The following is a 17,724-nucleotide window of genomic DNA, read 5'->3' on the forward strand; positions in this document are numbered from 1 at the left end:
ATCTTCCTGCTGACCCCGGGTTGTCATGCCAACCCATCGGCAACCCGCGGTCTTGTGACACTCCGCCGATGGGAGGAGGTAATGATGCGCTTCCGGTGGGTGCATATTAAATGCCGCTGTCAAAGTTTGACAGCGGCATTTAACATGTTAATGGCTAGCGGCTGTTGGGGGCACATGTCAGTTGATCAGAACAGTTGTCATGTGCCGGAAAAGGTACGGGGTCATCGCCGGAGCCCACACCATACAATGGGAGGCGTCCAATGATGGACTATGCCAGTCATTGGAATTTAAGGGATTAAGTCAACTTCTCCCCTTTTTTATTTGTTTCGTTTGTGATTTTCATATTGCCCACTCCTGTTTCTTGCCACAGGTAAGCATCACATGCTTGAAACAAAGTTGCTTACCCACATTTTTGGAAAGGTGCCAACAATTTTGTCCTGTCCGTTTTTGGGGTTTAGTGTTACATTATGTCCAAATTGCAGGGTTTTTTTTTAATCTCTTTTTTTGTGTTGTTCCAATACACATAAAGGAAATAAACATGTGTATAGCAAAACATGTTAAAAATACTTCATTTTCTGGAGCAATTTCAAGGGTTCCAGCACTTTCGGACATGAATGTATTTGATCTTGGTTACATAATATCTCTGGTGCAATTTGCAACTTTTTTATCTCTGCATTTTACAAATAACTTAGGGAGAATGTTACAGATTTTGCTCATTGGTAGCACAACATGTGGCCCCAACCTTGGACATTATACTATTCTTTATAGTCCACACAATTCACCGAACCCCCACTTTTAGCAACGTGGCAAGTTGCTCCATCCTCCATGAACAGAGTGGAGTTTTTTTGGTTTTTTTTAACAGCCCAACTAAGGCTATGTTCATGGATCAAGCAGCAATCAGTCGGCAAAAAATCTGTTGATATAACGTTTTTGTCCATTTCTGGTAGATGCATTTTTGGAACATTGAAGTCTATGGAAAACTGATCCGTTAATCATCCATCCATTTTTCTTTCATTTGTAACAGTTCCATTTTTTGATTACAGGATCCAGTAACTAATTAACTTATAGGTTTTACATAGACTTCAATGTTAAAAAAAAGGATCCAGCAGAGATCAGTTATTCAAAAACGGACTAAATAGTTGAGTCTGCACAATTTTTTTGCACATGGATTGCTGCTGGATCCATTCTTATTGACCACTACTGGGTGTATGAACATTGCCTTTGTATATTGACTTCATTGTCATACTGCTAAAAAGACCTAAAAGCATCAGGTAAAAAATGGAATCTGGAAGCTTCCATTTTCCATTCAGTCACCTGACGTGAATCCTATAGAACATGTTTGGGTTATACTTAATCCTGTAGTGAGACAGCAATCCCAAAAACCTGCTTACAATGGAGAGCTTGAGATTGTGTGCCAAATGGGCAAACATTCACTCCCTAGTTTTGTATGGAAACAGTGAGTTCTGTTGCATTTGATTGGGTTAAAGGGGTTGTCCACTATGTGGCAACCCTTTCTAAATCTGTTTGTTTACTCCTGTAGAAAAACAAAACTGATATTCCCCTCCAGTGACTGCACTAGCTCTCCCAGGAATCGTGTGAGGTTGTTATGTCACGACACACGCTTCATATAGATTTCTGATCGGTCTAAAGGTGAGGAGAGTGAATCCATTGCTGATTGGGTGTAGGGCTCACGTGACATGACATTCGCTCTCTCTTTGCTAGCGAGAAATTGTTAACACTGCTGGAATGATGCCACTATCAGAGGGGAGTATAAAGGTACTGTCACACTTAGCGATGTACCAGCGATGCCGACCAGTGATATGACGCGGTCAGGATCGCTGGTACATCGCTAAGTGGTCGCTAGTGAGCTGCCACACAGGCAGATCTCACCAGCGACATCGCTGGGGACGGGGGTCGCTACTTACATGTCACACCAGGCGATCCTGCGTCCTCCCGCCCGGCTTCACGCGTCACTCGTCATCACAGCAGGAAGCGCCGCAGGAAGCTGACGACGAGAAACAGTCCAGCCTGTTCTTGCGCGATCAGCGATAACCAGCGGGGGAGCGGGTCATTGGTAAGTATCAGACACAAGTCACAAGTTATAGCGATATTGCTAGCGATATCTCTTAGTGTGACAGTACCTTAAGTGTTATTTTACTGGCTGGCAAATGTGCTCATTGAGAAGGGGATGTCCAAGTAGTGGTGGTTTCCAGTCTTTTCACGAATGTCTGCAGTCACTCTGTGACTTCAGACTTGTGAATCCTCACATCACATGCCATGAGGACTCTGTCTTTGGTGAGACTAAGCATGCAATATGCATACTCCTGGCCACATCCCAACTAGACACGCTGGCAGTGTAGAATCCTCATAGCGCTCGATGTAAGGGTTTACAAGTCTGCAGTCGCATAGTGACAGCAGACTTTCATGATAGACCTGGACAACCCCTTTAAGGCTTTGAAGAAAGTAAGCGAGGGATACAGCTAAGCTTTAACAAGCATATCATGGGGATCAAAGACAAAGGAGTAAAAGTCCACGTCCAATGTTCGAACATCTTGGTGTCTACTTATAGGTTGTCTCTATAGGTGGATGGCTCCCAACATTTAGACCTGCATCAATCTGGAGAGTGGGGCTCCATTGTATGCAGCTCTCAGTGGAGAAATGGTCGGAATTCTAATAGAAATTTATAGGAAGAGCTACACATGTGTGTGAGACTTTTCTATATCACCGTATGATTGATTCGTGACTGACCGTTGGCAGTGCTGTTTAGAGGAACAGGCATCATTATTTAGAAGTCAAGCGATCATCCAAAATGAGAAATTGTATGGGACTTCTGGCCACCTCTTCATTGACTATGGGCCCATCCTGTAGGTATATGCATGTCACATCTAACATATATGTATGGCACATATCTACATGATGGGAATATCGCTATTAACAGATTTCAACATTAAAGCACTAACTTTAGTAAAATAGAACTTAATATCTCTTGGTAGAACATGTCCCCCCTCTAACCTCTCCTACAAAGATAGGTGAGCATAGGAGATATGGCAGTCTTTAGCACCTCACTGGTAAATTCTGAAGACTACCGTAAGTGGCAGCAAGCGTACCTACGGTAAATAAAGAGGTTTTCCTATATATGATGAACACTATTGCATTTTCTTTCCATTGGTTACGTTAAAGCCATATAGAAGACATTTATTTCACAATAGCTATATAAGAAATGGTTAACAGTCTTTGGCAGTGTCAGTGAAAGAATGCCTTCTCCTTGTGTGTGGTTTTAAAAAGCAGTTCTTAAGAGTTAGCAGTATGTTAAATGCTATCAGAGCATATTAAACTATTGCTAAACTGCATCAATTTGTTTATATGACTAGATATAATACATTTCTGTGGGTTCTTTCTGTCATTAATATTCTGTCTCTGACAGTCAGACTATCTTATCTTACAGATATCTGTGGTTTTGTACTGCATGTCATCCCTTAAATGTGTCATTCTGAGCCTTGGCCCTGCAGAATCTCTACCACAGACATCAGTCTTTGACATTTCTGGATGAAATCCTACTTTCTCATTAGCCTGAATAGTTATTAGCTGATGTGCAGCTAGAATGAAGAAAAGCTGGAAAAAGGAGTACTATATAGCACTCGCACCAGCATGTCACTCTACACAATGAGAGATGTTACCAATTAGATTCCTATCAGAGGCATCTCATCCAGCCAAATCAGACCGCTTGCTTTGCACTGATGAGGGGCACATATCCTAAAATATATGTCTGCAAAAAGAGTTTGGCTTTTATCCTAAGGCCAGGGTCACATTACGTTTAGGCTGTCCGTTAGACGGACTGCGTTACACCATGGTATAACGCGGTGTAACGCAGTCCGTTAACGCTGCCATTGACCCCCATTATGTGGCGCATCACGACGCATGTCGTAAAGCGGCACGCGTTCGCGATGTGCCGTCATTCAGTAACGGAGCCTCGGACGCGGGCTGCAGTGTCTGAGGCTCCGTCATTGCTAGCGCTGATGAATCAGTATAGCATAACTCGATTGCATTATGCTATACCATTAACGCAGCCCGTCAGCGCTATGCGTTGAACGGGCTGCAAAACGCAGTGTGAACCTAGCCTAAGTCATATGGCAAGGCTTGTTAAAGGGTCAATATTGACTTTTAAAACTACTACTTTATTAGGTATCACTAGAGTTCTAGTCCTCTTCCTCTCTGAAGAGGCAGTTTGTATACTTAATGTTTCCAGAAGATCATTGTATGGCCTTTAAGACTCCTCACAATGGCATGTCTGGCATATCACTCTCCACAAGGATGTAGAGGGTAACGTTTTTCCTTGTGGAAGGTGACATTCCAGGGTAAGGAGGCTTATAAGCCTTTCAGTGCCATTCTGGGAAATTAAATTTGCAAATTGCCTCTTCAGAGAGGAACAGGACTTGAACTCTAGTACCATCAATTGGAAAAAAGCAATCCTAAAATTCAATATTGACCCTTTTAACAAGCCGTGCCACATGACATGAATCTGAGTTTGCAGACATGTCTTTCGGGGTGTTGTCCCTCCTCAGTGCAAAGATAATCCTCCTTACCCTGGCATGTCAGGCATGTCACTCCCCACAAGGGAAAACATTAGACCACCAGTCAAAGGTCTCTCATATAGCCTAATCAGATCTCAGGCTTCATACTGTGGTTGGGCAATACCTTGTAATAGCAGATGTACAACTAGAATGAAGAAAAGCTGGAAAAAGAAGTACTATATAGTTCTCACACCAGCATGTCTCTCCATAATGAGAGAAGTTACCAATTAGATTCCTATCAGGGGCCTCTCATCCAGCCAAATCAAACCTCTTGCTTTGCACTGATGAGGGGCACAAACCCCAAAATATATGCCTGCAAGTAGAAACTCTGGTTTGGCTTTTATCCTAAGTCATGTGGCAAGGCTCGCTAAAGGCTTAGTGTTGACTTTTAAGGTACTGTCACACTTAGCGATGCACCAGCGATCCCGACCAGCGATATGACCCAGTCAGGATCGCTGGTGCATCGCTAAGTGGTCGCTAGTGAGCTGCCACACAGGCAGATCTCACTAGCGACATCGCTGGGGACGGGGGTCGCTACTTACCTGTCACACTAGGCGATCCTGCGTCCTCCCGCCCGGCTCCACACGTCGCTTGTCATCACAGCAGGAAGCGCCGCAGGAAGCTGACGACGAGAAACAGTCCAGCCTGTTCTCGCGCGATCAGCGATAACCAGCGGGGGAGCGGGTTGTAGGTAAGTATCAGACATAGCGATATCGCTAGCAATATCGCTATAACGTCACATGTTATAGCGATATTGCTAGCGATATCTCTTAGTGTGACATGCCCTTTAGGATCGCTGCTTCCAATAGGTGACACTCAAGTTCTAGTCCTTTTCCTCTCTAAAGAGATAATTTTGCATCTCCTCAAGTAGAGACGTTACCCCTTGGAATGTGAGAGATAACAAGAGTGCTTGCAAATGATATCTATGCAAACACAGAGGGAAACCTACAGACTCCATGCAGATATCCCAGAGTCGAATAGCGGCATGGTGCGCCACAGTTCAGTTCTAGATAATAGGAACTCCCTCGCCATGGACTCTGAGTGGCCATGTGTATTTTCAAAACCAGACATGCACATTATGACAGATAGTCCATGATAATAGAGCGAGAGGTTGATACTTCAAATTAATGCTCACCACAAGGAGCACAGAAACGTAGGATTGTAAACAGTGGTATCTCTTCATTTGTGGGCGCTGAGGAAAGAAAACCCGGGCGCCATAACGCCAATGTGCCCAGAAGTTTTCTATTGTTACCCAAATGTCGCAGTGATTTCTACCTAAGGACAGCTTTCCTTGGAGCAGTGTACCTTGCGCTCATACCTCTACCATTGCATTTCTTTCTCTGCCCTTGTCCAGACCAGTATGAGGAGCCAGGTGATGCTTTTCGGTTTTCCTGTGAACAATGTGTGTGTGATGACAGTCATGTGTTACTATGGTAACTGATATAATTGCGCTATCTGCTGCTGGTTGCTATCACGATTCCTGTCTAGCTACGCAGGGATCCAGATGTTCTGTTACTTTTATAACTGGAAAGAATACATAATGGCCGTGTGTTACAAATCTGGCTTTAAATAGTTTGTATAAATTAAGTTTGTCGGAATTCATCTTTATAATGGGCGCAGCGTATTCTACGTGTTGGTATCGCTCCTCTGCATTACAAAAACTCCAGACTTAGTTTTTCCACTGTTAATTTATACACAAAGCCTTAGTTTAGAAGTAATAATATGCAATAGAATAGTGACACCTACAGGTGTAGTGTAAGTAATGGCCGGCTCTGCTGCATCATCGGGAGTCACATGGGTGGTATTGGATTTACACTTTACAGTGGTGTTACAATACATAGAATGCTGTTTTTTTTCTCATTCTGCACACATCTATTTCTGATCCTATATAGAATATACGGAGTATAACGCCCAAAATTCAAACTCAAACAAGTGAATATAGTGAAAAAATATATATACACTCTTTATTGATACATATACATAAGAAATTAAAGTGTATTAAAATTACAATAATATGATCAGGTGGCAGGAATGACACAAAACGGAGAGTGACAGCAGCATAAATAGAATCTTAGGCAATGGTGCACAAAGTAACCAACAAATCCCCAGCACAAATATAGCACACTAAGTAAATAGTACCACAGTCAGTTAGGTCCACCTTCTAAGAGGTAGTATGCAGAGTACCGCTCTATCCCATAAATGTCATTACAGGGCGCAAAAGGACATACATGGCATAAGTTAAAGTGCTTAGTGCAAAGAAAGGGAAGTGCTGTGGTGACCATGCTTACCCATGTGGGGCTTGGGGTCTGACACGCAGCAGACGTATGCCCCACATGGGTAAGCATGGTCACCACAGCACTTCCCTTTCTTTGCACTAAGCACTTTAACTTATGCCATGTATGTCCTTTTGCGCCCTGTAATGACATTTATGGGATAGAGCGGTACTCTGCATACTACCTCTTAGAAGGTGGACCTAACTGACTGTGGTACTATTTACTTAGTGTGCTATATTTGTGCTGGGGATTTGTTGGTTACTTTGTGCACCATTGCCTAAGATTCTATTATTTATGCTGCTGTCACTCTCCGTTTTGTGTCATTCCTGCCACCTGATCATATTATTGTAATTTTAATACACTTTAATTTCTTATGTATATGTATCAATAAAGAGTGTATATATATTTTTTCACTATATTCACTTGTTTGAGTTTGAATTTTGGGCGTTATACTCCGTATATTCTATATAGGATCAGAATTAAGATAGGAGTTGTCCTATTTCCATGATATAACTGAACAATCTTTTTCTAATGGGAAAAATGAATTTGTGTTCTTAAACATGCTGGATTGTGTTAAACTACACATCTATTTCTTGCTCACACATGGGGATTGCCTAAAGAGGACTTTCATATCTGTTTCCATTTCAAGCACTCATACCTATTAAGGCGGCATATTGGAACAAATCAAATATACGATGATTAACAGGGAATCTATCACCAGGTTTTTTTTGCCCCATCTTGAGAGCAGCATGATGTAGGGCCAGAGACCGTGATTCCAGTGATGTCACTTACTTGGTTGCTTGATATGCTGAATGCTGCGCACTGTGTAACCCCGCCCCCACTGATTGGCAGCTTTCTGCCCATGTGCAGTGTACACAGGAAGCTGTCACTCAGCGGTGGGGGCGGGGTTACTCAGAGCTCATGAATATGCTTGACTACCTGGCAGCAGGTCTACTAGTCCTGTAGTGCTAATCTCCATCTAATAAAACAGTGATTTTATCAAGACTTCACTAAGCGGCCCAGTAAGTGACACATTGCTAGAATCAGGGTCTCCATCCTTACATTATGCTGCTATAAGATTACCTGTAAGGTTTTTGAGCACTCAGTACTCGGCCATGATACAACTTCTAGGTTAGTGGGAATTGACCGCTTGAACCATTTGAACTTCTATATTTATCTAGAAGAATATTAAGATACCTGTGCTATGTCAGCTGTAACGATATATGATGAACTCCTTTTTCTATCTTTTAGAGCGATGTGATGATTGGGGAGAAGACACTAGGAAGCTGACACAGGCTTATGATGGAGAACCCGTGCGCATCAGATGCCCTCTGTTTGAGGACTACCTGAAGCATAATTATAGTACAGCACACTCGGCGGGTCTCACCCTAATGTGGTATTGGACTGGCAAGGGGAAAGACATAGAGGAGCCAATAAATATCCGTCTTCCGGATAACAGAATCAGCAAAGATAAGGACATACTGTGGTTTCGGCCAGTTCTTCTCAATGATACAGGAAATTATACCTGTATGTTAAGGTAAGTTAATTATTCTTTTTATATTTTCGAAGAACGTATTCTATACATGTCGATGAAGAAAAAGGCAAATTCATTCTATGGAGGTGGCGAGCAATAGTGTATTTTATGTTTTTGTTTGATTTTCCTTTCTAAACTTGGGGTGGAGATTAGGTTTTCAGTAGAGGATGCTCTATATAGAAGGTGTTCCCAACCTATGGCTCGTGGCTGGCTGCCAGCTTGGTGCATTACTATCAGGTCTAGCCATTAGCTATGAAGAGCAAGTGTTCAGATGGTGCTTTTTGTATGACGCCCTGCAGAGAAGAGCAGATCTATGTGCTCATATACTGAGTGCGGGCGTAATAGACAATATTATAGGCTGGAGGAAGGATGATACTGCCAGTTAGGCTGTGTGCCTACATTGCGTTTTCTATGCGTTTCCGCCGTGTTTTTGCCGCAGCGGAAATGCTTAAAAAACGCTAATAAAACGCATCCCCCAGTTGCTGTGCCCATGCTCCGGATTTTTCCGCTGCGGAACCACATAGTGGTAAAATCCGCAGCATGTCCATTATTTCTGCGGAATCGCGGCCACTCCGCCGCCATAGGATTGTATTGAAATGCTCACTTTACACGTGTGGCTTCATGTGCGAATGTTACCCAGGGTCTGGATGAGAGGAGACTCTCTTCCTTGCCCTGGGTACCATATTCCTGTTAAAAATAATAAAAATAAAAAATAGAGATATACTTACCCTCCGTCGGCCCCCGAAATCCTCCCGGACCTCATGGCGCTGCTGGCAACTTCCGTTCTCAGGGATGGATACATTGCGTGAATGACCTCTGATGACGTAGCGGTCTCGCCTGACCGCTGCGTCATCAGAGGTCATTCGCGCATTTGTCCAGTTATCATATATTACAATTTTGCACAATATATTGATCAAAAGGGGGCACTGTTCTATCTCTTCCATTTATTTTCATTGAAGTTGACATACAGCTCTGGCAAAAATTAAGAGACCACCTTCAAATGTTCAGTTTGTCTGATTTTTTTTCTTTATATGTATATTTTTGAGTAAAATGTAAATTACTCTTTTAGTCTATAAACTTCAGACAACATGTCTCCGAATTTCCAAGCAAAAAATTTTGTATTTTTTTTCTGACAAAGTCAAAATCATCAAAATTTTAAAAAAGCCCAGTGCTTTCAGACCTCAAATAATGCAAAGAAAACAAGTTCATAATCATTTAGAAACAACAATACTAATGTTTTAACTCAGGAAGAGTTCAGAAATCAATATTTTGTGGAATAACTATGACTTTTAAAAACAACTTTCATACGTCTTGACATGCTTGCCACCAGTCTTTCACACTGCTTCTTGCTCAAAAATGTAAGCAGTTCTTCTTTGTTTGATGGCTTGTGACTATCCATCATCCTCTTGATTACATTCCACAGGTTTTCAAGGGGTTCAGGTCTGGAGGATGGGCTGCCCATGACAGGTTTTTGATTTGGTGGTCTCTTAATTTTTGCCAGAGCTGTATACTGTGAATAGTATAAATGGGTAGTCGTCGGCCGCTTGGCTGCTACCTTGTTAACAGAATTGGTGTTCTCAAGACACCCATAGTGTTAAGAGTTGTGACGAAGCACAAAGTCGCTGACACCGTCACTCACCCCAGCAGGCGACGGGTATCATTAGAAATATTGTTCTTGTAGTAAATCTTGAATTCCTCCATATAGGGTAATATTGGTAATATATCCCATCTGGTTTTTGGGGACGGGGACAGCATGGGCCTGTGTGATTTCAAATGCCAGAATTGAATTTCAGTCCCAGTCCGTACCTGACCGTACCTGTCATTCTAGGAGAAGTTGTCATCTGAGAACTGGAGTATTTCTGATCACGCCATCACTTGGATCATGCATGTTTTAACCTTTTTATTCTGTATGCCTCATTTCCAATTATTGTTTTTTCAGATGAGCTCCTGAAGGGTGGAAGCATTAGATGCTATATAACATCTTCAAAACTCAAGAGTATTGTTTAGCCCCAGTCCCCTATGTGACAGTTATGTGATCATCAAGGGTTCAGATCTATGTCCATGGTGATTTACTTATACCTTGCCAGCATACAGTTGTGGCCAAAAGTATTGACACCCCTGCAATTCTGTCAGATAATACTCAGTTTCTTCCTGAAAATGATTGCAAACACAAATTCTTTGGTATTATTATCTTCATTTAATTTGTCTTAAATGAAAAAACACTAATGAGAATGAAGCAAAAGGCAAAACATTGATCAATTCACACAAAACACCAAAAATGGGCAAGACAAAAGTAATGGCACCCTCAGCCTAATACTTGGTTGCACAACCTTTAGCCAAAATAACTGCGACCAACCGCTTTCGGTAACCATCAATGAGTTTCTTACAATGCTCTGCTGGAATTTTAGACCATTCTTCTTTGGCAAACTGCTCCAGGTCCCTGATATTTGAAGGGTGCCTTCTCCAAACTGCCATTTTTAGATCTCTCCACAGGTGTTCTATGGGATTCAGGTCTGGACTCATTGCTGGCCACCTTAGAAGTCTCCAGTGCTTTCTCTCAAACCATTTTCTAGTGCTTTTTGAAGTGTGTTTTGGGTCATTGTCCTGCTGGAAGACCCATGACCTCTGAGGGAGACCAAGCTTTCTCACACTGGGCCCTACATTATGCTGCAAAATTTGTTGGTAGTCTTCTGACTTCATAAAGCCATGCACACGGTCAAGCAGTCCAGTGCCAGAGGCAGCAAAGCAACCCCAAAACATCAGGGAACCTCCGCCATGTTTGACTGTAGGGACTGTGTTCTTTTCTTTGAATGCCTCTTTTTTTCTCCTGTAAACGCTATGTTGATGCCTTTGCCCAAAAAGCTCTACTTTTGTCTCATCTGACCAGAGAACATTCTTCCAAAACGTTTTAGGCTTTTTCAGGTAAGTTTTGGCAAACTCCAGCCTGGCTTTTTTGTGTCTCGGGGTAAGAAGTGGGGTCTTCCTGGGTCTCCTACCATACAGTCCCTTTTCATTCAGACGCTGACGGATAGTACGGGTTGACACTGTTGTACCCTTGGACTGCAGGGCAGCTTGAACTTGTTTGTATGGTAGTCGAGGTTCTTTATCCAACATCCGCACAATCTTGCGTTGAAATCTCTTGTCAATTTTTCTTTTCCGTCCACATCTAGGGAGGTTAGCCACAGTGCCATGGGCTTTAAACTTCTTGATGACACTGCGCATGGACACAGGAACATTCAGGTCTTTGGAGATGGACTTGTAGTCTTGAGATTGCTCATGCTTCCTCACAATTTGGTTTCTCAAATCCTCAGACAGTTCTTTGGTCTTCTTTCTTTTCTCCATGCTCAATGTGGTACACACAAGGACACAGGACAGAGGTTGAGTCAACTTTAATCCATGTCAACTGGCTGCAAGTGTGATTTAGTTATTGCCAACACCTGTTAGGTGCCACAGGTAAGTTACAGGTGCTGTTAATTACACAAATTAGAGAAGCATCACATGATTTTTCGAACAGTGCCAATACTTTTGTCCACCCTCTTTTTTATGTTTGGTGAGGAATTATATCCAATTTGGCTTTAGGACAATTCTTTTTGTGTTTTTTCATTTAAGACAAATTAAATGAAGATAATAATACCAAAGAATTTGTGTTTGCAATCATTTTCAGGAAGAAACTGAGTATTATCTGACAGAATTGCAGGGGTGTCAATACTTTTGACCACAACTCTAAATACAATGTACATTTGTTTGCTCCACATTGAGAGCTGCCAACCTGTCTATACTTCTCCTCAACAACAAGGACCCATCATCCCATGCTGACACGGAAGCATTAGAATGCGTAGGTCATTTTCATGAAAAAGTCTGAGCGATGCTGCTCTTAATCAAGCCATGCAGTGGTATAGTCTAATACCTAATACGGAAGATGGCCTGTAATGCCATTAAATAGTAAAAGATCCATTTGTCACCCGGTGAATCCCTTCGCTATTCTCCCATCTAAATACTGATATTCCCTCTCATATATTTTTCTTGAAGTTTCCATCCATTTTTTTTTATATCATGGATTATTGGTGCATGTTTGAGGTGGGATAAAGTATTGCTGACGTGTTTGGTTAAGGTCTGGTAGGTTTTTGTTATGGGGTCCCTCCATAATTCACATGCCGTGATCTATGCCCAGTTCAAACTTCTCAGTCTTTACACTTAGTTCTCCTCCCATTCCTGCATGTTATTTTTTCATCTATTCATATAAAAATGTAATGGGAACAAGAGCATTAGGTTTGACTCTTTGGCGGGTATCAGGTCATACTTTCCTTTTACGAGGGTTATGTTTTCCTATTTAGTTTTGTGCGTTTCTTCCAAAGTACCAGAAACTGCGCAGCTTCCTCTGTGTTATTGTGTGATAAGAGCCCATAGAAACGGTATATTTATCGAGCGGCACCATTTGTTCGCACTTGTAGTGATGCTCATTAGATGCAAAACCTTGTTTTCCTGGTTAGCCAAGTGCCGTACTTCATCATAGATAAACATCCATCAACCACAGAAAATAATAAAAATGTGCATCGCTCTCAGGTCACTGAATTCTTCATCGACACTGTTCAACATGAACAGTCAAGTACTTCGACTGCGGTGGGATTCCTGGGAGTTAATTGTTACTGCGCCGACAGTTGGTGAAACAGACACCGGTTATGTTCAGCGCACAGATAAACACCAAGTGTGACCAAGGGACTGACTCCGGCACATTTTATGTTGAAACGAGCCAGATTAGTGTCATTAAATTTTGTTAAGTTATTCACTTTATTGACCTCGACTGCTTTCTTGGAAATATGTTTATAATCCTCCTTGTCCATCATCCTTGTCTGTACTTTATTTTTTTGCTATCGATGTTGACGGCCTGTTTTCTCGGTTCAGATTCCAGCAGGGAACCATACCTCACACACTCGCGCACCTCCCTATAACCAGTTTGCTGTTCTCAATCCCTTGAGTGACCTATAATGTTGGTTTTGACACAGATTCAAGATTACAAACTTTCAGCAAATTCAATAAAGGGAATTGTTATTGCTATTTGATAAGCTTGTTCGGCTTTTATTGATTTGATATTCCGTTTTTAATCTTCGAGGTACCTTTGAGAAAAGAATTGCTTTTATACCGTTGCCGATAGACTTTATTAAACGGTGTTCAAATGTTCCAGCTTAAAGCGAAAAGAGCTGTATACCGGTTTGGAATGATCTTAAATCTAATATGGCGTTTTGTTCTGTTTTTTTTTTTTTTGTTTATTTTTTGTCTCCTAGGAATACCACATTTTGCCTCAAAATTGCCTTTCCATTAGAAGTGCTGAAAAAAGACCCGGATTCTTGTGTTAGCGTTGACAAGGCAGCAGAAGTAGTCACTTTTCCTTTGGAAGAAAACCGATTATTGACATGTCCCGACACCGAGGGCTATTACCCATCAGATGTAACTCCCATTGTGAACTGGTACATGGTAAGGACATTACTATTCTACTGTATACATTGTTGCTCATAGCAGTCGTGCTCATTTACTCCAGTAGGTTTATTATTCAGACAGTGTGCTCTATTACTACGCTGCACGTTATGCTTCCAGATGATATGTTTTGGGGCTTTGTAATAAGTCTTTTTGTAATATGTATTTCAATTTGGTGAGTAAGCGTTCTCACTATAGAGAACACATCAAAAGCCCCTGCTGTGCTCCAAGTCCGCCGATAAAGACACTGTTATTATCTGGAGCTGAAATGATATGTACGATACAGTAGGCGCTCTCAATATTAATCACTAAGCGCAATATGGATAGCACCCATCACATTTTGTTAACGGGAACCTAACAGCTGATAAATGCTGTCCGAACCACCCGCAGTATGTTTCGGGCACTGGCTGCATGATTTCAGCCAGGTATGTTTGACTCTGAAACACTGCAGTGTTTCTGGAAAAAAATCATTTTAAAAGCTGCCAGGAACCGAGCTGCACAGAAGATTAGTCGGACAGGCATATCCCTGTCGACTTCTCCCCACACTTTGCAGTGACAGTTCTCTATCTGCATGTGTGTATAGGGAGAGACCTGTCACTCCAGGGGAGCAGGCGGGGAGAAGTCGGCAGGGAACCACCTATAGTCCTATACGATTTGTCTTCCATGCTTCTACCTCCCAGTTGCTATTCAGAGTCAGACACCTAGCTGAAATCATTCTGCCAGTGCCCTATATATGCTGCCCATGGATCCATTTACCTGCAGTTATAGCATTATTCTACAGATAAATAGCACTTTAATTTACTGCATGCGCTGCACGCGCAAGCTACAGCGCAGACTGTCAATCAAAGTGCCGTGGTATAATTATAGTCATGCTCACAGTATAGTGAGATATGACGTAATCGCCCTCTTGCATCTCATCAGTGACCCGAGAGAACAGTCACATAAAAATTAAAACTTTGTTTCAGGCAGCCGTATACCCAGGGTATTAACTCTTTATCTGCAGGAAGTAAGGTAAGGCTCCTTTAAGCTCACTGAGGTTTGAGGGCATTCGATTATGTGCAGCTCTCCTAAGATCCCATCACAGCATTACAAGATCTTGATTATTTTCTTTTCAGCCTTTCTGATGTAGCTTTATTGGTGTACATGGGATCATTGTCCTGTTGCACTACCCAGTTTCGGCCATGCTTTAGCTTTTAGATCTTTTAATCAGATGTTTCTATGGTTACTGAAGTACAGTTGAAAGCATTTCATACGTTTTTAAACTTTTATTGCAAATTGATCAAATTTATGCAAAGGCTCCATATTTACCGAGTTGACTTTTAGATTTCAAGTCTCCTATAATTCACCCTGGCATGCTGGATATCAGTTTCTGAGCCAAATTCCTGACTGATGTTTTCTTGTCTTATTGGTTCTTGGCCTTAATCACAATTTCTCTCTTAGTTTATCCATCCACATTTTGAAGATTAACTCATGTTCTCAATGGGATTTAGATTTGGGGGGTTTCCTGGTCAAAGACTCCAAATTTCAATATTTTGATGACTGAGCCACTTATCACATTTCCTGATGACATGCTTCTCTCCATCATGCTGGAAAAAGCATCGTCCACCATCAAATGGCTTCTGATTCATTAAAAGAAGTTGCGCATGGAAAATTTTTAAATACGGTTCTTTATTCATGGCCGTATTTTAGCAAAATTGTAAGTCAGCCCACATCTTGGATGAAGGCAACCCCACACGCGAATGATCTCAGGATATGTTACTGTTGGCATGACACAGGACTTATGGTAGCCCTCACCTTTTCTTCTTTAGTCATTCTTCATGATATTCCAAACTGACTGAAGGGGGATTCCTCAGAGAAAGTAACTTTACCTTAGTCCTCTTCAGTTCAATCCCTGTATTACCTGCAAAATATAAGTCTCTCCTGATGGTTTTTATTGAAGAGAAGTGGTTTCTTGACACCAGGCCAGCCTCCAAAAGCTTTTGCCTCACTGTGCATACAGATGCATTAACATTTACCTCTTGCCATTCCTGCGTAAACTCTGCACTAGTGTTGAACCGCTGAATCCTCTTTAGGAAATGGTCCTGGCACTTGCTGGACTTTTTCGGAGGCACTGAAGCCTTATCTTGATTTAATCCTTCTCTTTAAAGTTCCTGATGATCTGACAAGTGGTTGACTTGAGGCAATCCTACAAGCAATAATTTTCTTGCCTGTAAAGCCCTATTGACTCAAAGCAATGATTACTGCATGAGTCTCCTTGGTCACAATAGTAAAAATTTGTGTCGGCCTCAAAACTTTTTTTCATGATGGTAAAAATACTTTTGTATATAGAGAAGTTTCCCGATTGACTCAATCACTGTAAGGCGCCTGGGTCCTGTGACTGCAAAAATAGGCTAAATCATCCCCTTCTAACACAGTGCATCACAGTTGGTATAAGATGTTTGCGCTGATGTGCTACATTTGGTTTTCTTTATCATTATGGTCAAACATCTACACTTTGGTCTCATGTTTCCAATAGATATTATTCCAGAAGTCTTTTGGTTTGTTCAGATGCCAAACATCTTGAATGTTTTCTATCTGTAAATAATATTTTTCACTGTAGAATAATGGATTCTAAATTGTTAGGAATTGGCCTTATAAACCTTTCCATATTGAAGGGCAGCAACAATTGATTTTCTAAGATCATTCCTTATGTCATTCTTCCTTGGCACTGTGTTAGCATACGACTGAATACTTCAAACCCACAAACTGCCAAAATATTACCTATTGTAGAAATCCTTCCTGATGAACAATTAACCTAGGGCATTTGATTATCATCACCTGGCTTCTACTTACCCTTTTAATTCCTATGGAAGCAGTAAGGGTCTACTGAATTTTACACACTGCTTCTACATTTTGACTTAGTTTTTGTAAAGTAAATAATGACGTGATATAATTTATGTGTTGTTTACCAGAGGTTGTTTTTGCCTAATTTTAAGCCCTTCAAGGACCAGATGTTTTTACTTACCGTATATACTCTTATATAAGCTGACCCGAGTATAAGCCAAGGCACCTACTTTTGCCACGAATCACTGGGAAAACTTATTGATTCAAGTATAAGCCAAATATGCATTCTCCCCTCATCCCTATCCTCTGCATGGTTTCTCATCCCCATCCTTGTGTGGATTGCTCCTTATTCCCATCCTTGTCTGTGGCTCCTTATCCCCATCCTTGTCTGCATGGCTCCTTATCCCCATCGTTGTCTGCATGGCTCCTTATCCCCATCCTTGTCTGCGTGGCTCCTTATCCCCATCCTTGTCTGCGTGGCTCCTTATTCCCATCCTTGTCTGCGTGGCTCCTTATTCCCAGACAGCTCCTTATTCCCATCCTTGTCTGCATGGCTCCTTATTCCCATCCTTGTCTGCATGGCTCCTTATTCCCATCCTTGTCTGTGGCTCCTTATCCCCATCCTTGTCTGCATGGCTCCTTATCCCCATCGTTGTCTGCGTGGCTCCTTATTCCCATCCTTGTCTGTGGCTCCTTATCCCCATCCTTGTCTGCATGGCTGCTTATTCCCATCCTTGTCTGCATGTCTCCTTATTCCCATCCTTGTCTGCATGTCTCCTTATTCCCATCCTTGTCTGCATGGCTGCTTATTCCCATCCTTGTCTGCATGGCTGCTTATTCCCATCCTTGTCTGCATGGCTCCTTATTCCTATCCTTGCATGTATGGCTCCTCATCCCTATCCTTGTATGCATGGTTCCTCATCCCTATCCTTGTATGTCTGGCCCCATGAGAAAAGCATTAAAAAAATCCTACTTGCCTTCCCTGTACACCCTTGCAGCATTTTGCTGTGGTGCCAGCAGCTTCTGCGGCCAGGCGATCACGTGTCCCCGC

At 42.0% G+C, this 17,724-nt stretch overlaps 1 protein-coding gene across 3 annotated transcripts in view; it reads left to right on the top strand.

Moving 5' to 3' along the window:
* IL1RAP (interleukin 1 receptor accessory protein) overlaps positions 1-17,724 on the top strand; it is a 340,076-nt gene that overhangs the window by 248,057 nt on the left and 74,295 nt on the right. For all 3 annotated transcript variants that reach the window (XM_073589429.1, XM_073589428.1, XM_073589430.1), the window contains exons 3-4: positions 8,096-8,381; positions 13,661-13,850. In XM_073589429.1, coding sequence (XP_073445530.1) covers positions 8,096-8,381; positions 13,661-13,850 — 476 coding nt within the window. The remainder of the gene's footprint in view (positions 1-8,095; positions 8,382-13,660; positions 13,851-17,724) is intronic.

Source organism: Dendrobates tinctorius, unplaced genomic scaffold (genome assembly GCF_039654945.1).
Source record: "Dendrobates tinctorius isolate UK_male_01 unplaced genomic scaffold, ASM3965494v1 ptg000107l, whole genome shotgun sequence".
NCBI classification, from domain to species: Eukaryota; Metazoa; Chordata; class Amphibia; order Anura; family Dendrobatidae; genus Dendrobates; species Dendrobates tinctorius.